The sequence below is a fragment of the Carcharodon carcharias genome, chromosome 21, assembly GCF_017639515.1.
Source record: "Carcharodon carcharias isolate sCarCar2 chromosome 21, sCarCar2.pri, whole genome shotgun sequence".
In the NCBI taxonomy this organism is placed as follows: domain Eukaryota; kingdom Metazoa; phylum Chordata; class Chondrichthyes; order Lamniformes; family Lamnidae; genus Carcharodon; species Carcharodon carcharias.
Genome location: NC_054487.1, coordinates 18,042,977 through 18,065,082, shown reverse-complemented (window position 1 = coordinate 18,065,082; position 22,106 = coordinate 18,042,977). Strand labels below are relative to the sequence as shown.

The window sequence follows — 22,106 nt, the reverse complement described above, 5'->3', positions numbered from 1 at the left end:
CCAGAGAGACGGCAGCAAGGACCAGTGAGACGGCAGCAAGGACCAGAAGGGGACAGAGAAGAGAGAGACAGCAGCAAGGGCCAGAGGGGGACAGAGAAGAGAGAAAGACAGCAGCAAGGACCAGAGGGGCACAGAGAAGAGAGATCCAGCAGCAAGGACCAGAGAGACAGCAGCAAGGACCAGAGAGACAGCAGCAAGGACCAGAGGGGCACAGAGAAGAGAGATCCAGCAGCAAGGGCCAGAGAGACAGCAGCAAGAACCAAAGAGACAGCAGCAAGGACCAGAGGGGGACAGAGAAGAGAGAGACAGCAGCAAGGACCAGAAAGACAGCAGCAAGGACCAGAGGGGGACAGAGAAGAGAGAGAGACAGCAGCAAGGACCAGAGGGGCACAGAGAAGAGAGAGACAGCAGCAAAGATCAGACAGACAGCAGCAAGGACCAGAGTGACAGCAGCAAGGACCAGCGAGACAGCAAGGACTAGAGAAACAGCAGCAAGGACCAGAGAGACAGCAGCAAGGACCAGAGTGACAGCAGCAAGGACCAGAGAGACAGCAGCAAGGACCAGAGAGACAGCAGCAAGGACCAGAGAGGGAAAAAGGAAGAGAGAGACAGCAGCAAGGACCAGAGGGGGACAGAGAAGAGAGAGACAGCAGCAAGGGCCAGAGAGACATCAGCAAGGACCAGAGGGGGACAGGGAAGAGAGAGACAGCAGCAAGGACCAGAGAGACAGTAGCAAGGACTAGAGAGACAGCAGCAAGGACCAGAGGGGGAAAAAGGATGAGAGAGACAGCAGCAAGGACCAGAGGGGGTCAGGGAAGAGAGAAACAGCAGCAAGGACCAGACAGACAGCAGCAAGGACCAGAGGGAGAAAGGGAAGAGGAAGACAGCAGCAAGGACTATAGGGGGAAAGGAAAGAGAGTGAGGAACAGGGACCAGGGAGGGAAACGGGGACCAGACAGAGCAGCAGGAATCAGAATCAGTGCATGGACTCAGGGTCTGCAGAATCTTGGTGTAGATAGCAGAGCCAGGAATGATCAGTACCAGTAGCACCCTCCACCAAGGACCAGCCTGTTTGGAATTGAGCAACAAATAGAGCCAGGAGAAGGGACCAGAAACACTAAAGACCCAAGCCATAGGCGTGTAGCATTAAGGAACTGAGATAATAAGAGGAGCCAGCTCTTCCATCATCCAGCTAGAGGTACCAGAATCCTAGAATCGAGCAACAGGAACCACAGCAGCATGCATCAAAACCATCAACATCCAGTAACAGAGAGCAGAGCACTCAGCACTCACCATCAAGTGCCAGAGTCCCAATGATCCAGCAACACAGACCAGAACTCCCAGTGTTCAGCTGCAGAGGACAAAACCATCATCATCTAGCAACAGGAAGTAGAGCTGCCCTTATCCAGCCATAGGTATCAAGACTGCCATCAGCAAAAAGCAGATCCCAGCACCATATCCAATACTAGCAGTGTTCAGAATCACTGGCGGGGGAATGCAGTGGCACTGGTGGTCAGTGCAAAAATTCAGCAGCAGAGACTGAATATACCATTACCCAGTCACTGGTCCCACTGTAGTGCAATATAGCAAAACAAGCATCTGTGAAGTTCTGCAGCACAGACCAGAACTTATTGGGCTTAATGATCCAGGTTCTGGGATAACTAGCAAGAGAAATCATACATTTATCAATCTGGTAGTAGAAACCCGAGCTAGGCAACACTGTACAGAGTGACCAGAGTTACAGCCTTGGTTCAAATATGTACAAAAGGGCTGAACTCCAGAGGTGAGGTGAGAGTGACTACCCTTGACATCAAGGCCAAATTTGACAGTGCGGCGTCAAGGAGCCCTAGCAAAACTAGTCAATGGGAATCAGGGGGAAAACTCTCCGCTGGTTGGAGTCATACCTAGCACAAAGGAAGATGGTTGTGGTTGTTGGAGGTCAATCATCTTGGTTCCAGGGCATCACTGCAGGAGTTCCTCAGGGTAATGTCCTAGGCCCAAACATCTTCAGCTGCTTCAACAATGACCTTCCTTCCATCATAAGGTCAGAAGTGGGGATGTTCGCTGATGATTGCATCATCCTCACCATCATTCATGACTCCTCAGATACTGAAGCAGTCCATTTCCAAATGCAGAAAGAACTGGACAATATCTAGGTTTGGACTGACAAGTGGCAAATAACATTAGTGCCACACAAGTGCCAGGTAATGATCATCTCCAACAAGAGAGAATCTAACCATTGTCACTTGACATTCTATGGCATTACCATTGCCGAATCCCTCTCAACATCTTGGGAGTTACCACTGAGCAGAAACTAAACTGGGCTAGCTATGTAAATACTGCAGCTACAATAGCAGGTTAGGGGTTAGGATTCTTATGGCGAATAGCCCACCTCCCGACTCCCCAAAGCCTGTCCACCATCTACAAGGCACAAGCCAGGAATGTAGTGTAATACTCCCCACTTGCCTGGATGAATGCTGCTGCAACAACATTCGAGAAGCTTGATACCATCCAGGACAAAGCAGCCCACTTGATTGGCTCCCCATCCACAAACATTCACTCCCTCCACCACCAACGCACAGTAGCAGCAGTGTGTACCATCAACAAGATGCACTGCAGGAACTCACCAAGGCTCCCTAGACAGCACCTTCCAGACACACAACCGCTACCATCTAGAAGAACAAGGGCAGTAGACACATGGGAACACCATCCACCTGGAAGCTCCCCTACAAGACACACAGCATCTTGACTTGGACATATATCACCGTTCCTTCACTGTCACTGGGTCAAAATCTTGGAACATCCTCCCTAACCGCACTGTGGGTGTACCAACACTACATGGACTGCAGTGGTTCAAGAAGGCAGCTCACTACCACCTACTCAAGGGCAATTAGGAATGGGCAGTAAATGCTGGCCTAGCCAGCGAAGCCTACATCCCATGAATGAATAAAAAAGTGCAGCAGCATACACCAGAACAAAACTGCAAAGCACCTGGGGGTATTCTGAAAGGTGCTTTGTAAATACAACTTTTGTTTGTTCTTTTAGAGCCGCAGTTCTTTGAGAACTGCGATAAGAATACATGAAAGCATGTAGGGGTGATGCTATAATAATTTCTTGGATGTTTTTAACCTGTGCTTAGCCATCACCCTCTTTGGAAATAACAGGTTGATGGGCCAAATTGTGTGTTTTTTAAAAAAGAATCTCAGTCCACAGTTTTGTGCTCAGAAGATGCAATATATTCACCAAGGGAGGGATGTAATGAGTCAACACCCTGTGCAGGGTCTGCAGCTGATAGCTGAACAGTTCTTGGATACACAAATATTGCAGGTGAAGATTGGCTGAAAATCGAAACCCCCTAGGGATAGAATATGAGTCAAAATGAAAAACTCCATTACAGAGAGTTCTTGGAGTCCTTCTGCAATGTGTCCAAATGAGATCCATGGTAGCCAGTCTCCTAATGGAATGAACCAAATCATCTGAGGCAGACGAACCCCTGATGAGAAATTTGTTAAGCAGCCTGCTGTATAGGTTTGCATAGGTATTATTTGACATCTTGGGGATCTTGAAATAGTTCCTTCCTAAGCAAATAAAACATTTGTGCTTATGTCTTATTAATTATTGTTAAGGTTTAATGGCAATGACATTATTAAATAGGTGATGGATATGTGTACACATATAAATAAGGATAGCTGGGACACTGGAAGGTAGGAGTAGTGTGGGCTGTGAGCTAAGTCAATAAACTCTCTCCAGCAAAGGAAGCAGCTGTGTCTTAGTTTTAACTTCACCAACTGGTGTGGATTCAATTAACATCCTGTTCTGCCTATTGTATCAAGAGATCCTTGCTAACACAGGCCTGCAGGTCAGGGCCTGGTGTTAGCCTGCTCCAGGAGTGTGTAGAGGATTTCAGATGTAGAAAAAACTGGTTTCTCAACTTCATTTGCAGAATCATTGCCTCCTTTCACTCGCAGCTTCACTCTTCTGCTATTGAGCACAATGTATTGCATTTATTTTCTCTGTAAATTTTATCTCTGGTTAGAGCAGATGGAAAAGCAGTCTCTAAGCAGATACTGGTTAAGTGGATGGCAGTGAGCATTCTTTATTTGTTCTGTGAAGGTAGAAAAACCTTCAGCCCACTCAAAATTCATTCCACAAGGACACTGAATCTTAAGTGCATTTGTACAGCAGCTATACGGGGCATAACCATCGGAATTTTACTTTGAAAGATCATCTTAATTGGCTGAGCTGTATGAGCTACAGGGTATTTTCTTCAGTCCAAGAGGGCTGTAGGTGTCTATTCACTTCAGCCACTACTACAGCAGTCTCCAACTATGCTTAGATGATGCTCAGGATGGAGGAAAGATGGTCAGGCACACCTCAAAAGTAGGCAGAGGATACTTTAAATTGAACACAAGTAATTAGTCTATCTAATTAATTAAGCATTTAACTGGCAATTTTCTTTTGGCCTAATTTTATTGAAACAAATTGAATCCTGTCTATTTTTATTAAAATAGTTCAAGCTTCCCTTGGGCCTAACTGGCACGCTTAGTTCCTGGGGATTTATAAGAACATGAGCATTTTTAGTGGCAAGGCCATTAAAACCAACATGCCCATTACCACAACACTTAATCCCTTCTCTCCCTAGAAATGAATCCGCTTATTTCTCAAATCTATTTATAGTGTCCTTTTTAAAGCTATTTTTAATCAATTATACTTTAACTCCTCTTCCATGATTCCCTGAAATCTTGTTAATTTCTGGAAATTCATCTATATGTTACTTTTCCCTTGCATACTAGACAATATCGTCCTCAAACAAGTTGGTTAAACTTGATTTTTAATCCTTCAATCCATGCAGACTATACCCTTTACCAAATTACACTTTTCCAAGTGTTCACCTACTGGATCTCTTAGGATCATTTTAAAATACATTCCCTATATTAGCACATTCCTTAGATAATATCACCACCTTCAAAACCTCTTTGTCCTTTTGTCTATGACATCTTTTGGTTATCTCCACCTATCACTGGTCCTCTATCCAGCTCTACCTGTCCCACCCCTCCCTTAAACCAGCTTATATTTCACCTCTTTTCTGTTTTTCCTTAGTTCTGTTGAAGAGTCATATGGACTTGAAACGTTAACTGTGTTCCTCTCCGCAGATGCTGTCAGACCTGCTGAGTTTTTCCAGATATTTTTATTTTTGTTTTGGATTTCCAGCATCCGCAGTTTTTTGCTTTTATTCCCTATAACTCATGTCAAGCTAACTGGTCAACAGGTTTCAGCCATGTCCTTGATTATTTTTAAGTAAGTTTTTCCAATCCTCAGGAATTTCTTTCAAATTTAATTATATTAAAGCTACACTATTTTAATTTCCCATCTCCTTCAAGACTCTTGTGTAAAAGTCTTACTCAGGACTTTTGTCTCAGCCTACAATTAGGCAGGGGTTTTCTAATCACTATTGCCACGTCATTCTCTCTTTGGCCAGTTATTTATTTTGCTATGTTTTTTTTTCTCTCTGTATTTCTTTTTCTTCCCTTACCTGTCCTTATTTTTGCCTCATATCCTGCTTTCACTTCTCCCTTTTCTGCCTGTCTCTCCTCTATGCATTTGCTTTTAGCTTTTAATTCAGTCTGCTGTTTTTTTCCTGTCTTCTATCTTTCAACGCCACTGAGTTAGCTCTCTTCTCCCAGTGGTGAATGTTTTCCTGATGTGTAACAACAATAGGAAAGTTGAACAGAAGAAGATAAGCAATGTCTTATAAAGTGTTTATTTTACTAAGGAAAATATTTATTTGTGATGGAAAAAAAGCGTAACATACAATTTATATGTATAAAGACAGTCATTATAAAAGAAAAATGTTTCCATATAGAATAAAATACAAACTTTTCTACTCCAGAAGGACAGGATTAATGCTGATGTTTTCAGTTAACCATTCCACATACATCATGTCAAGAGACATACAAAAATTGGGTAAGATTACACACTCGTTCGCCAATGCGGGGAAATACAATACTGGTACACATTTGGATTGCCACAAAATATTGCCCTGAAATTTTAAACCATCACAGCCAGACTGTGGAAATTCCACTGGCCGACATCTAATATGTAATTTTGGACCAAGCTCAGGATCAATTCAAATAAACTGAAGAACAGCAGTTTAAATGTTAGCTGGCACTTGGATCAGGATCATAGTTGACAAAATCTTTGCATACAACAGAAATGAATGGGAATGACAATTATAGCTTTGGATTTGGAGACCAATGCCTGATCTAATAATGTTATTACACAAATAATTTGATTATTTCTGTACAATATCAGCTGTAATCAAATTGCATTCTTGGAAAATGATGGGCAAACACATGAAAATTGTTAAGAAATATTTCCCTCAGAACACCCAGGAAATGTGGAGGGAAGGTCAAGGGATCTGGGACGATATACAACAGGTCAGCAGTCTATACTGGAAATAATGAGTTGACTGAACAAAACAAACCAATCATTTTCATTTTAACGCTCTCAATAATGGGTACTTCTCTTGTACAATGTAGTGTACTCACTTCTTTGGACTGAGTGGTTTTGTACGCTCAAAACAATTTCCTTGTAAAAAAAACCACCATTGCTTATAACTTGTGCTTTTTAACTTGTAGTATTGGCATAACAATGTTTAAACATTTCATGGCCTTTATGCAGAGCTGATCCAATCACTGCAAATGTGTCAAAATGGTACTAGAGAGAAAGAGTGTCATTGTATAATTATGACAGCAGTGTGCAGCACATAATTATTGAAGAGATAAAAGTTAAATAGCGAATGTTGAAAGCCAAAAATAAAAATAGAAAATAATGGAAATATACAGTAGGTCAATTACACTCTCCTTCATTTGCTGGCTGATCTACTTTGCATGTCCAGTGTTTGTTTTATATATTTGAATACTGAAATGAATTGCTCATGAGTTTGCTAACTAATGATTTTGGGTATAAGATTGTCAAGAGCAGAGACACTGGAAGTGAGTTTCTGAAGATTTTCTGTGCTAGTTCTTTCAAGCAAAGTCAGAACTGTTCTTAAAGAACTGGAGATACAGAGCAGAGGAGATCTACACAAACATGTTTAAGATATGACTCAGCATAACAACCACAGGGGTTTATACACTTTGGACAACTCTAGAATCAAGAACCAGTTTTTAAATTCATTCATTCGAGGATTGGGGGCAGAGAGGAGTTGAAGTGTAGTATTATTTCAGTAAACAATTCTAACTATACTTGCATTCGAGGCAGTACTGTGATTGGTTCCTGGGATGAGGGGGTTGTCTTATGATGAGGGGCTAGGTAAATCAGATCTATGTTCTCTGGAGTTTAGGAAAATGAAACATTGAAGATTCTGAAGAGGTTTGACAGAGTGGTTACTGAGAGGTTGCTTCCCCTGCCCAGGGAATCTAGAACACAGGGGCACAGTTCCAGAATAAGGGGATGATCATTTAGGACTGAGATGAGGAGGAATTTCATCACTCAAATAATTGTGAATCTTTGGAATTATCTATGCCAGAGATTGTAGATGTTCTATTGTTGAACATATTTAAAGCTGAGATAAACAGATTTTTGGTTAAGGGTTATGGGGAGTGGGTGTGAATGAGGCCGAAGATCAGCCACGATCACACGGAATGGCAGAACAGTCTGTATGGTTTTTCCCTGTTATAATTTCTTATGTTATGTTCTTACATTCTCTTCAACCCTACCTTCCTTAGATGTCTGTTTGAAGGCCCCATTATCTACTCGGGATCTTAACATTTCATTATTGCATTTGGGATTGTTTTTAAGAACTACCTTGCAAAGTAGTACACGAGTGTACTAAACACATTTTAATATCAGCTGCTTAGAATTAAAGCACAAATTACACAATTTGTCAAAAACTTTCAATTTTAAAAAGATATTGCAATATACTGTGGCTTCAATCTCTCATCAGTCCTAACCATACATCTGAATCCATTTTTCCTCACTCCCCTAACTTCACTTAAACATTCAAAAGAAGCACTATTTTAAAACTTTGCTGTAAAAACCTGTAACATCAATCACCTCAAACAGCTTTAACAAGTAGGCTTTCTAGACTAACTTCTTGTTGCAATTTGATAAAGGAGGTCAAGTACCAACTAATTAGTGTGTTTTGGAAACAGTCACCGATAGGCATGGGATCTGATTCAAAACCATCTTACTACGTTTGTAAGTGCTTGGATGCTGATTAATTGGTTCTATTTCACATAGCTGCCAACTGTGAACAACAACACTTAAGGTGCACAAGGAGAGGAAGTCAATTTGGGGGTTAGGTATTTTAAGAGAATCTGGATTGTAGGGAAAAGAGGGAAGGAGTTCCACAGATTTGAGAGCTTGGGAAGGTGTGAATTAGAGTACCGCAGTAATGAATTCTACACAGTGAGGCTATAGGATGGGGAAAGTCTGAAAGGTAAGGGGAAACGAGTCTGTTGGGTGATGAATGTACAGATTACGAAGAACAAAAGAGAACATTTCAGAGCAGCGTGGTCCATTGCAATATCAATAAAACAGGAAAACAATAAGCCTCCAGTTAGAAACAAGGTTATCAGTTTTTTTCTGGTATGTTTTCAGAGTATAAGTGAGATGGCTTTAAGAACCAACTCAGATGTAGCAGCACTCATTTTTCACTTTTCTCACAATAGTCTCCTGAAGCTGGCTGTAAAACATGGAGCAAATAAATCCAAGCTTTGTCTTATACAAACATTAAATACTGAGGGTCTTGATAATCAGGCTAAGATTTCTTTGACCTCCCTAGTCAGATACATGGCTAAAAAGTACAAAGCCCACTTACTGAAATTCCATCCAATGCCACTGATGCATAATTATTAAAATGCAAGCAGCACCTCTTTAGAATCAAGATATGTCCAAGTCTGCTAATGGAAGGTCAAAACTAAGTCAACCTTCTACAGCACACTTGATAATCCAGTAGATGAGCTAAGTAGGCCTGCAGTACTTCAGGATGCTACTGATGATTAGCTAGCTAGCCTGGCTCACGAATGGAATCTGGAAGAGTAGACTGTTCACTGGAAACTAAGATTCTTCACACTTGATTCCAAATAATCCTGCAATCTAATGCCATGGGTAACATGGCCCTAGATAGACACACTGAGGGAAAATGACCAATTTTCTTTGCTGGTAAGCTATGTGGTTTTATAAAATGACACTCCAGCTGTACCCCACAAAACATTTGGTGATCCCAGAGCCTTGATTCTTGCCAGGCTGCAACTAAGTTTGGTTGGGTGCAGTGTGTCCTTTCGGAGAGCAGGCTCTCATCAGGTAAGTCCAACTATGACAAGAGCATTGGATGCTGGGAATCTGAAATATAAAACATAAACAGGAAATCTGGAAAAATGCAGCAGGTCTGGCAGCATCTGTGGAGAGAGAAACAGTCAACAGGCCTGATTTTAACTTACCAAAGCCCAAACTTAAGAGTTAAAACCAGGCCCAACGTTTCAGTGACCCTTCGTTAGAGACGTTAACTCTGCTTCTCTCTCCGCAGATGTTGCCAGACCTACTGAGTATTTCTTGCATTTTCTGTTTATATTCCATTAACTCTAACCATGTGGATTTCTCATGTATCTTAGACTGTTACCATGGTGATGGCTTTCTTCAGGTCAAATGTTTTCTATGTTTTAATAGGCTTATTAGTTATTCATCTATCAGAGATAATGAATAGATTGGGCCCTGGATCAGTAAATTAGATTGAAGAAGAAAAATGTCATGTCACTGGAATTTTTGTCTACTTAATCAAATCAACTGGACCCCAATGCAAATAATGAACTGAAAATGCTCCCTTTCATGCTCACTCTTGTGCACCAAGCTCATTTCCACTCAGGAATCATAATGGCTGTGGTGGTGGCCCCAGGCCAGGGGTATTTCCATCTCGGCCGTTTCCGGGAGCCCTTACCGCTGGGGAGCAGCCTACGTGGGCCACAGGATGTTCTCAATCCTGGGACACCCCCCACTTTTCTCACTCCCACCATAAAGGAGGCTGCCAGCTTTTCTTGGTCAACTTCACCAAGTGGCAGAGTGCGTCCCCTGCTCTTGGTAGAATGCCCCTTAACTGGTCATTAATTAGTCACTTCAGGGCCTCAATTGGCTATGGTGCGAGGGCTGTCCTCAAACTTCCATGCCACGCTCCACAACTGAATCGCATGGAATCAGGAAGGTGGCAGGCATTCCATCTTTGCCTTCCCTCTAGAAGAAAGGTTTATATGGTGCCTTTCAAGACCACTGGATGTCTCTCAGTGCTTTACAGCCAATGGGGGTGGCTGGACGTCGGTTTTTGTACAGACAGTCCAGATCTTGCTGCATCGCGGCCCATTCCTGTACTGGAGGACTATCTTTCTGGCACTTCAAAAGCCCTCTCCTGCGGCCGTTGCCTTACAAGTTTGCAATGCCATGCAGGCTCAGCTGATGGAAGGCCTGTTCATTTCACGAGCACTCACCAACCAATGAGTGATGAACAGTAATGAATGATGGCAAGATCAGTCAATTAGAGAGGCTGGGTGGCTCCAAAGTTCACCCTATTGGTGTAAGCTCATCCCATTCATGATTATTTCTAGGTCGGGTGACTGTGCCCACAAAAAACTCCTCTTGGACTTGCCCTGCATCCTACTGACACTGCCTTCAACGTGTTCCTATCAGCCTCATTGGCTAATACCAATATCTGTCATGCTTACCTGGTCTGGCCTAGATGTGACTCCAGACCCACAGCAATGACTCTTAAATGCTCTCTGAAACGGCCTAGCAAGCCTCTCAGTTCAAGGGCAAATTAGGGATGGGCAACAAATGCTATCCTCGTCAGCCATGCCCACATCCCATGAAAGGATATATTTTTAAAAATTCAAAAATCATTTCCAGGTTGACGAATGCCAGGGGAAAACAGATCCTAGCATTGTCCTCATAGCCATATTTGTTGGGGGGAGTGGTTTGTTTCCGGTTTCCAGGCCTCTGCCACTGGCCACCCTACTTCCCTCCTGATTCTACAGCCTCCCTGCCTCCTCCCATGGGTCAGATTAGATTCTGCCGATAACAACTGACCTTGTTTTACTGGCCATATCTCTTTAGGTAGAAGTCTTGAAGCATTAGCACTAAATTCTATTTTTTAATCTCGTCTCTATTTTCTCAGTAAAATGGCTGATGGTTTTAAAATGTCTGGACTCACCCCTTCAATAACAACTAACAACAGAAAGAACAGATAATAATTAATGTTAATTTGGATTCAGTAATTATGAGCTGGCACGGTTTAGGATTTACTTCTGTAGTGTTGCAAGCATGAGAAAAACCGGAATTGAAGTTGCTCAAAATGTGTGTAAACACTAGTGCCATCTAATGGGAGGATGGAGCCAAAGAACTCTATATAGCACATTTAGCTCACTGTGTCTGTGCTGGCTCTTCACCAGGTCAATGATAAATACAGTTATAGGCATTGTGGTCATCCTATGGAAAAGTCACTGAAGAACACTGACCCTTTAATAACAGGTTATTTATGGGTGTCAGTGACCTACCTCTGCTTTGCCAGGCTGTAGCTTCAATCTTTGCCCATCAGGAGCAACGCTGAGCTTTGAAGGACAAGTGAGGCACAGGAACATTAAAGCCATAGTGAACATTTATAAAAAAAACTCTGGTTGGTTCTGTCAGTGAAGGCTAAATCAGAAATAACATCATTTGAATGCAGTGCGGACTTGTTTTGAGATCTTTACTAAAATACAAATGCTAAATCTTGGTAAAAAATTATTTACTATGACCCAAGAACTAAGAGACTAAAACTACATAGTAACAAAACTGGTAAAGGCCCTTAAAACTGTCAGCTGTAGAAGGCAGCTGGCTACCCCTGCTACTCAATATGGGAGAAAGGCAACCGAGGGACTGAGATTATGAAAACAAAGGAAGGGGAACACGAGGGTGAACTAACATCTCCGACTGTGAATCTGTTAAAGGGCCAACGTCCAAAGTGATTCTGCCCAGCTGGGATGATGTCAATTTTGAAGAATGAGAAGGACATAGGAGGACGAATTGACAGTATATTTCTATCAATGCAGTGAAACTCAGATTAATCTTCTCTGCTGTTTCTGAAGTCTGGAATCTTAGCCCAGGCTGAAATTCATCTCCTGCAAACATTTGGAGCAGGATTTTGCAGCTCAGCATGAGGGCCTGCGACCGACACGCCCGAGCATGAAATAGCGCGTGACGATGTCATTGCGCACTCGCGTGATATTTCAGTCAGCGGGGCACACGCAAGTGGCGGCAGCGTGCCCGCTGACAATTAAGAGGCCCATTAATCAATTAATTTAAAGCTACTTTTCACTGCCCGTCCAACCTTACGGTTGGCAGGCGGGCGAATAGGCCAGGCAGCCTTTGTATTTTTTGCGAAACCTCATCCACGGGCAGGGGGAGGTTTCACACAATTAAATTTAAAAACATATTTGGCAGGATTTTAATGATCATCGTGTAAAGATGCGCGAGTCCGCTATGCGGACGTTTTGTTCCGGATTTTTAACATCTGCAATTTTGTTTTAAAAAAAAAAACCTTCAGATCCCTGAGGCAGTTGTGCGCTTTCAGTGAGAGTGCAACCCCCCACGCACGCGCCAACATCAGCACTCGCGCTCCTGCCGCCCCTCCACCCCAGAAGTGCTGAGGCTCTCAGCGTGCGTTTCATGTTGGCTAGCCATTAACTGTCCAGCCAGCGTGAAATCACGGTCGGGACCTGATCGCGGGCAGCGGACTGTTTCGTGGCCACTCCTGGGCCTGCCTGCAGCGCCCGCCCGATTTGGTGGGGGGGGGTGGAATCCTCCCCTTGAAATAACTGGATAGATACAGTCAGCCTGACAGTTTAAAAGAGCAATCAATGCAGGAATGAAGACTTGTGTTTTATAACTCAAGTTCCCAATACATATATAGTTATTAATTTATATAAATTAATATTCAGTAAGTATGTTTGCGATAAAGAAGTACAAGAATAACACAAAATTATCTGATCTCCTTCTCCGTGGTAGCTGTTGATGGCCAGTCGGAGTGGGGTATTATAGCAAGAGACTGCTTTCATTGTACATCAGCATAAATACCACCTTATGGTTCTTTATGAGGTTGTGTTGACACTTCTGTCAATTTCAATGGTGGTTCCATTAATGCCTACACTTGGAAGGGTCCTGGAGACAAAGCAAGATGCAAAGGTACAAATTAACACATGCACATGTAAGCAAAAAAAAAAACAAACAAACATCAGGAAAAAAAACATTTACCATGTGGTCAATATAGCAGAAAACAGAATTTCAGTTGGGCAACAGATGCACAGGCAGAAATGGTTCAGAAAAATTGGATTTTGCAATCACTACCCTGGAAAAGCAACTTTGACACCTATTAGCAGTTTGATAATGGCAGAGGTGTCAGTTCTCTCGTCATCCATAACTAGAACTGGGCCTGGCCATACATGGATTCCACTGCCACAGGTCAGGGAGCTGGCACGGACACAAATTCTGAGCAACAGACTGGGTTAAGTGGGGAACAAAGCGAAAATTATTTAGCATTCTGTCATTTTGAAAATGGGGTGGGGGGGGGGTTGGTGGGGGTGGGAAATGACTCAAATCAAGTTAGCAGCGTAGGTAACGCAATTCAAAAGAATGCTAAGGAAGTATCACAATGGGTAGTGCAGGCAATACCCCGTGATAGGTTGGAGCAATTCCATTGGAATCCACTTTATACCTATGGATCCTGTCATGAGATGCGATTAGAATATTAGCTTGGTTCAGTAAGCACCAATACCACCAAGCCTGAAAGTTGAGGGTTTCAGCCCCTTTGTATTACATGAGCACATAATCCGAGCTGACACTCCACGGCAGTATTGAATGCTGCATTTTCAGAAGTGCCATCCTTCAGCTGAAAGTTTACACTGTTCTGCAAGTTTAAATGGAATTCCTGAGGAACTCTTTGAAGAAGAGCAGTGAGTTTCCCCAAAGTCTTGGATGACATTCTTCCCTTCACTTACACCAGCAAAAAAATTAACCTGCTACTCATCCTGTGGCAGTATCTTGGATCTTGCTATGTACAAAACGGCTACATGTTTGCCTACATGATGATGGTCACTACACTTCCAAGAAAGCACTTCACAGAAAATGCATTAGAGGTGTTTAAGAAAGGTGCTAAACCGCCAAATAAGTAGATTTTTATTTTCCATCTTGTCCCCCCACCCCATGCTTCCAATGGAGTGATACCCCCTACTGGCAGAAGGATACTTAATTACTGCAACACTAAGAAACAAGATTATATAAAGTAGGTCGGAAGATTTTTGTTATTTCTGTAGCTGTCAGGTCTACACATTGGTGTTTCAGGTTTCATTTCCCTTGCACAGTAAACGTCCCATTTAAAAAAAAATCAATACATGGCTGGTTTCTCCTCCCCCTTCCCCGCCAAACATTTACCACATTTAAAGGAATAGGGGGATTTTAAAAATAATGAAGTCAGGAATATGAGCCATACCGTTGTGACTGGAGCTCTATCAGGACTGAATTTTCTGTCCTTGTTTCATTTGCTATTATGTATTCCTCTGCTGACACCTCCGTGTGTGTGACTGCTTCCTGTGCTTGCTGCTTCTGTGCTGAACCCCTGGCTGTGAGGAACTGTGCCAGTCGCGTTCTCTCTCTAACAGATTCTGCTAATTTTTCCCAGGCATCTGTCGACATCACAGAACTGAGGTCGTCTTCAAAGCCAGGGTGCTCTTCATAAAATAATAAATGCCTTGAGCGAACTGTGAGAAGAAAATTGACCAGAATTTAAAGCCACATTTATGCCCTTCACCACATAAACCTGCCACCAGCTTTCTTACTAAATAACTCAGGTTGTCTCACAGGATAACTTTGTACCTCCATCATACTGGCAAAATTCCAAATATTGATTGCGGCAAACAAGAAGTCAAGGATTTTTACACAAGTGTCTGCAAGATTATCAGATTTCTGTCTATGTGGATTCAGGCATCCTAAGTGGAATTCAAAATTGTGCATTCTAGATTTTTCTGCATATATTGGCTTACCATATAAGCACATACTAGTAAAAAAAATTTGAGAAAAAGATAGCCATTTTCCTTTTGGTAGCTGACGTGGTTTTTTGGAAGTCTAGATAGGAAATACCCGTAAGGAGGCAAACCCCGGGATCAAGACATTGCTTGCATGGGGTCCTCCACAATGAGAAATTTGAAAAACAATGCTCTGTGATGATGATGCTCTGTGCAAACTGGAGCCTTCTGCCAAGTTAACATCACAGGTTTGGCAAAGGTAAATATAACCAATTCAAAACGAAACAAAGTGAATCACAAATTTACTGCTCATACATCAGAAAGCAGCAACAGTAATGGTCAAGGCATACTTAGTAGACAATTGCAAGTAAACACCACTGACACAGCAGTGCCTGAGACATGGCGGAGGTGTACATACTGATAAATATATAGTCAAAGTAATATAAAATCAAGCCTGAAGTGAAAGATACAAAGCTGGTAGTTTATGAGTTTTTTTTTGGAGGTACTGCCTGCTCTTTATCCTCAATTGGTCCTTAATTATCCTCTCAGAATGGAAACAATTGACTTGAAAAAAGTGGTGAGCAAAATGGTGCAAATAGAAGGAAATCATTTTTGGTAACTGTAGAACTTTTTGTCACAGATGGAACTTGTACAGGAAGAATAGTCTGTGTACTAACATGTGGGGATAAATAAGTGTTGCTTCAGAACATGAAAACGTAATTGGTATTCACCTGGAAATGCAAATTCTCTCTTTCGTTATGTAAACCAAATTTGGTGCAGGTGTAGTAGAATTAAGATACAGATAAATACTGGTTAAGGTTACGGAACTGAAGCAAAAAGGAGAAGGAAATTATGTTCAGGATAAAGAGAGGAATGGGAATATAATGAATAGTTTAAATACAGTAATAAATACAACTTTGCAATGCAATGCACAGACACATTGGATGGTACACATATATAACAATACTGCTATTATCGGAAGAACAGAAACGCTGTTAAAAGCAGATGAACAGGAAACAAAACCATAGGGTTGTAGAATGCTGCATTTAAGATTCATCTATACAGCTAATTGTACAAGTGGCACTATGAGCAAGGATGATAGATATATAGAAACTAGGAGGAGTAGGCCATTCAGCCTTCAAGCCTGCTCCGCCATTCATTATGATCATGGCTGATCATTCAACTCAATAGCCTGGTCCCACTTTCTCCCCATACCCTTTGATCCCTTTTGCCCCATGAGCTACATCTAACTCCTTCTTGAAAGCAGAAATGTTTTGGTCTCAACTACTTTCTGTGGTAATGAATTCCACAGGCTCACCACTCTCTGGGTGAAGAAATTTCTCCTCATCTCAGTCCTAAATGGTCTACCCCGTATCCTCAGACTGTGACCCCTGGTTCTGGACTCCCTCACCATCGGGAACATTCTTCCTGCATCTACCCTGTCTAGTCCTGTTAGAGTTTTATAGGTTTCAATGAGATCCCTCCTCATTCTTCTGAACTCCAGCGAATATAATCCTAACCAACTCAATCTCTCCTCATACGTCAGTCCCACCATCCCAGGAATCAGTCTGGTAAACCTTCGCTGCACTCCCTCTATAGCAGGAACATGCTTCCTCAGATAAGGAGAAAACTGCACACAATATTCCAGGTGTGGTCTCACCAAGGCCCTGTATAATTGCAGCAAGCCATCCCTGTTCCTGTACTCGAATCCTCTTGCTATGAAGGCCAACATACCATTTGCCTTTTTTACTGCCTACTGCACCTGCATGCTTACCTTCAGCGACTGGTGTACAAGGACACCCAGGTCTCGTTGCACATTCCCCTCTCTTAATTTATAGCCATTCAGATAATAATCTGCTTTCCTGTTTTTGCTACCAAAATGGATAACCTCACATTTATCCACATTATACTGCATCTGCCATGCATTTGCCCACTCACTCAGCTTGTCCAAATCACACTGAAGCATCTCTGCATCCTCCTCCCAGCTCACCCTCCCACCCAGTTTTGTGTTATCTGCAAATTTGGAGATATTACATTTAGTTCCCTCATCTAAATCATTAATATATATTGTGAATAGCTGGGCTCCCAGCACCGATCCCTGCGGTACCCCATTAGTCACTACCTGCTATTCGGAAAAAGACCCTTTTATTCCTACTCTTTGTTTCCTGTCTGCCAACCAAGTTTTCTATCCATCTCAATACACTACCACTAATCCCATGCACTTCCATTTTACACTCCAATCTCTTATGCGGGACTTTGTCGAAAGCCTTCTGAAAGTCCAAATAAACCACATCCACTGGCTCCCCCTCATCGACTCTACTAATTACATCTTCAAAAAATTCCAGTAGATTTGTCAAGCATGATTTCTCTTTCATAAATACATGCTGACTCTGTCTGATTCTGCCACTGTTTTCCACATGCTCAGCTATTAAATCTTTTATAATGGACTCTAGAATTTTCCCCACTACCAACATCAGGCTGACTGGTCTATAATTCCCCGTTTTCTCTCTGCCTCTCTTTTTAAGTAGTGGGGTTACATTAGCTACCCTCCAATCTGTAGGAACTGTTCCAGAGTCTATAGATGACCACCAATGCACCCACTATTTCTACGGCCACTTCCTTAAGTACTCTGGGATGTAGATTATCAGGCCCTGGGGGTTTATCAGCCTTCAGTCCCATCAATTCCCCAACACCATTTCTCTAATAATATTGATTTCTCTCAGTTCCTCCCTCTCACTAAACCATGGGATGAATTTTGCCATCAGTGAGCAAGGGGCGGGGCCCACTTGCCGATGTGTAAAATGACGCGGGATGAGGTCAGGCGGAACCCCCGACATCACCCCACCCCATTTAAACTTTCAGGAAGGCGGGTCCGCAGCAAAATCAGCTGTGGGCCCGCCAATCTGTCAATGGCCAATTGAGGCCATTGACAGGATCATTAAAACAATTAAAGGACTTGCCCGTCCAGCCTTAAGGTTGGCGGACAGGCCAGGAACCCTGACGGGGAATAGAAAAACATGAAACCTCATCCAGCGGCGGGATTTAAAAAGTTTAATAAAGTTTTATTGTAAATTATGAACATGTCCCATCTCATGTGACATTGTCACACGAGGGGGACATGTTAAGGATTTTTTTTCTATTTTCAATATTTTTAGAACTGTCAGCGATTTCCCCGAGGCAGCACTTAGCCTCAGGGAGATGTGAGCTCTTGGGAAATTCGCCCCTCGCCCGCACAGGAAGTGCATAGCGCTTCCCACCGGATGTCACGCTGGGTGGGCCTTAATTGGCCCGCCCACGTAAAATGGCAGCAGGGCCCGCTTCTCCGGCGGGGATCGGCTCTCCTACCGCCGGAGATTGGGTCAGGCCCGCCCGCTCGGAAGGCAGAAAATTCTGCCCCATGTGTTCCTCAATATTTCTGGTATGTTATTTGCACCCTCCTTTGTGAAGGCAGAACCAAAGTATGTATTTAGTTGGTCAGCCATTTCTTTGTTCCCCAATAGGAATTCCCCTGTTTCTGACTGTAAGGGACCTTTTTTGGCTTCACCAATCTTTTTCTCTTCACATAACTATAGAAACTTTTACAGTCAGTTTTTATGTTCCCCGCAGGCTTACTCTCATGCTCTATTTTCCCCTTCTTAATCAATCCCTTGGTCCTCCTTTGCTGAATTCTAAACTGCTCCCAATCCTCAGGTCTGTTGTTTTCTCTGGCCAATTTGTATTCCTCTTCCTTGGATCTAATACTATCTCTAATTTCCCTTGTAAGCCATGGTTTGGCTACCTTTCCTGTTTTACTTTTGCGCCAGACAGGAATAAAAAAATGTTGCAGTTCACCCATGCACTCTTTGAATGTTTGTCATTGCCTATCCACCGTCATCCCTTTAGGTAGCGTTTCCCAATCCATCATAGCCTCATACATCGTAGTTTCCTTTATTAGGATTCAGGACCCTCACCTCAGAATCAGCTCCGTCACTCTCCATCTTGATGAAGAATTCTATCATATTATGGTCACTCATCCCCTGGGGGCCTCGCACAACTAGATTGCCAATTATTCCTTTCTCATTGCACAATACCCAGTCTAGGATGGCCTGTTCTCTCGTTGGTTCCTCGACGTATTGGTCCAGAAAACCATCCCGTATACACTCCAGGAATTCCTCCTCTACGGTATTTTTACTAATTTTATTTGCCCAATCTATATGCAGGTTAAAGTCACCCATAATTACAGATGCTCCTTTATTGCATACATCTCTAATTTCCTGTTTAATGGCTTTCCCAACATCACCACTACAATTTGGGGGTCTATATACAACCCCCACTAACGTTTTTTGTCCCTTAGTGTTTCTCAGTTCTACCCATACAGCTTCCACATCGTTGGAGTTAATATCTTTCCTCACTATTACGTTAATTTCCTCTTTAACCAGCAATGCAACTCCACCGCCTTTTCCTTTTTGTCTGTCCTTCCTAAATACTGAATACCCCTGGATGTCCAGTTCCCATCCCTGGTCACCCCGCACCATGTCTCCGTAATCCCGACTATATCATACCTGTTTACATCTATTTGCACGGTTAATTCATCCACTTTACTGCCATTGCTCCTCACGTTAAGGCACAAAGCCTTAAGGCTTGTCCTTTTAACATTACTTGTCCTGTTCCCACTATTTTTCACCAAGGCCCCGTTTGATTCTTGCCCTTGATTTATCTGCCTATCACTTTTCTTATTCCCCTGTCTTTTGTTCTTGCCCTTGATTACCCCTCCTCTGACTCCTTACATAGGTTCCCATCCCCCTGCCATTTTAATTTAAACCCTCCCCATCCACTCTAGAATGGCAGGGGGATGGGAACCTATGCAAGGAGTCAGAGGAGGGGGAAATTGAGGATCTAATGATCTAACACAACAAAAGGCAATTAGGCATAACATGATAGATTCTTTTGTTTTAAAACGTATATCAACTCCACTTATCTCACTCTTGCGTTCAGTCTCTTCTTCCAAAAATATATCGCGTTATTTTTCAACCTATTAGTATTGCCCATTTAATTCCTTCTTTGGTAACGTATTCCACATCCCTTGCTCTTCTTGCTTCCCAATTATTACCTCATATCCGCTGGCATTCACCAGGGTGAAAAGTTTATCAGATTGAGGGTTTTTAATTTCCTTCAGAAGCTTTAATCCTTATAAACTTCAAATTTGGTGAACAGCACAGTATAAGTTGATATATAGCCTTAGAAAAGCATCGCAAAGCACTTCACAGACAAGAGTGAGCTCAAGGAGATAATAGCAAAGGTGGCCAAGAAGTAAAAGAGGTGGGTTTTAAAAGGAGATCCAGAAAGGAAGGGAGGTGGAGATGCAGAAAGGTTTAGAGGGAAAATTCCACAACGTAAAACCTAAGCGGCTGAAGGCATGGATGTCAATGGTGTGGCAAACAGAGTTGGGGATGCACAGATGCCAGAGTCAGAGAAACAGAGTTCTTGGAGGGTTGTAAGGCAGGTGAGCGTTACAGTAATGGGGAGAATTTTAAATTGGAGTGGGGGGGGAGCGGACCAGGAGCCAGTGTAGGACAATGAGTACATAGATGATTGGTGAGCGGGACTTGGTGCACAATTAAGATACCGGCAGCGATTTTGGATGAACAAGTTTATGGAGGGTGGTGGCTGTCCAGGAGAACATTGGTTACTTTAATGCTTGCTTTTTCCCCCCCAAAAGAGAAAGAAGCCAAACTTTGTTAACTCTTTCCATAACTCAAATGCTCAAGACGTGGAATTGTCGTTGCTGTCTATCCTTCTTATGGGCAACAGCTATCAGAACATGTGAATATAGTAGCAAGAGGGAAAACTGTGGAACCCATCTGGGTAGAAATTAGGAATAAACAAAACATTTTAAATGGGATAACCATGGAAAAGCCTTGATATCTCAGATGAGATGAACAAACCAGTTACAAACATAAAGCATTGGAATAAAAAGTACAACTTAATAAATGTATTTAATGGCTCCTTAACAATATAAAACCGCTTGGTGAATTTACCCACGTCACATACAGCCATTGTCAGCGGACTTTGAACTCATTTTTCTAATTGTCTGAATTCCCAAGTCACCAAGTCTAACTCAAATGTTGTTGGAAGTGAGTCGTCCAGAAGTGACTGTTGCACAGATGCAACTCAGAAAGGGTACATGATTGGATAGGGTACATCTGTTGCACAGATGCAACTCAGATAGGGTACATGATTTAAACATTATCGTTAATTTTCAGGAAAATTGCGCAAGTTAGAACATTTTTCTGCCTTCAGAAAATAATATTGATTTTAGTATCAATCACACATATATACCACTTTGCTCCATCAGCAGCCTCAACGTACAATTTAATTTGCAATTGTGCAGAATTGCTGAAAATACATAAGTACTCCAGATTATAATTAACTGATTTGAATTTATTAATTTCCTTATAATCTCCATCAAAACTGTTGCATTCTCTTCCAGCTGGCTAACTGCAGTGCTGGAGGAAAATCTAATTTGAGCCCAGGATGAGGATCATTACAATTGGAGTCAGACTATAGCAGATTGAATTGCATAGATCATTTGCAAGAACTGAAGGCTGCCTGCACGCCAAAGGTCATTATGCAAAAGCTCCAGAATGCTTATCCACCTCACTGTCCACAACCTACAATCAAATGCCCTTGAGGTGCAACAAAGTTTGTTGAGCTGCATACCAGTGGAAACTTTCAGTGAAAGGTCAAGCATCACACCCAATCTTTTCTTTTGTGACCTTTGATGATGGGAAGGCTCAGATAAATGTCTGCAGTTCCCACGATGTTTTGCATCATCTTAAATGGTATTGAATAAAGCTAGAAGTCTTTAGTCTGCCTCATCACTAAATGCTGTTTATTTATATTTTCACCTGGCCACATCAGCAAATGTTATATTACAACATCCAGCACATTCCCCCTCAACCGAACTTTTTGGAACTCTATTGGTCACCGGCCTGTTGTGCTGTTTTTCGTTCTTTATTAATCATCCTTCCTGTTTCCAAGCCAATTTTGCATGCAACTAGTTGATTTGTTATCGATTTTACC

At 42.5% G+C, this 22,106-nt stretch overlaps 1 protein-coding gene across 2 annotated transcripts in view; it reads right to left on the bottom strand.

Moving 5' to 3' along the window:
• Positions 1 to 5,759: 5,759 nt before the first annotated feature.
• The window catches only part of creb3l2 (cAMP responsive element binding protein 3-like 2), a 98,249-nt gene continuing 81,902 nt past the window's right edge, over positions 5,760 to 22,106 (bottom strand). For both annotated transcript variants that reach the window (XM_041215855.1, XM_041215856.1), the window contains exons 11-12: positions 14,513 to 14,780; positions 5,760 to 13,185 (exon numbers count right to left, since the gene is read on the bottom strand). In XM_041215855.1, coding sequence (XP_041071789.1) covers positions 13,116 to 13,185; positions 14,513 to 14,780 — 338 coding nt within the window. In that variant the 3' untranslated portion in view covers positions 5,760 to 13,115. The remainder of the gene's footprint in view (positions 13,186 to 14,512; positions 14,781 to 22,106) is intronic.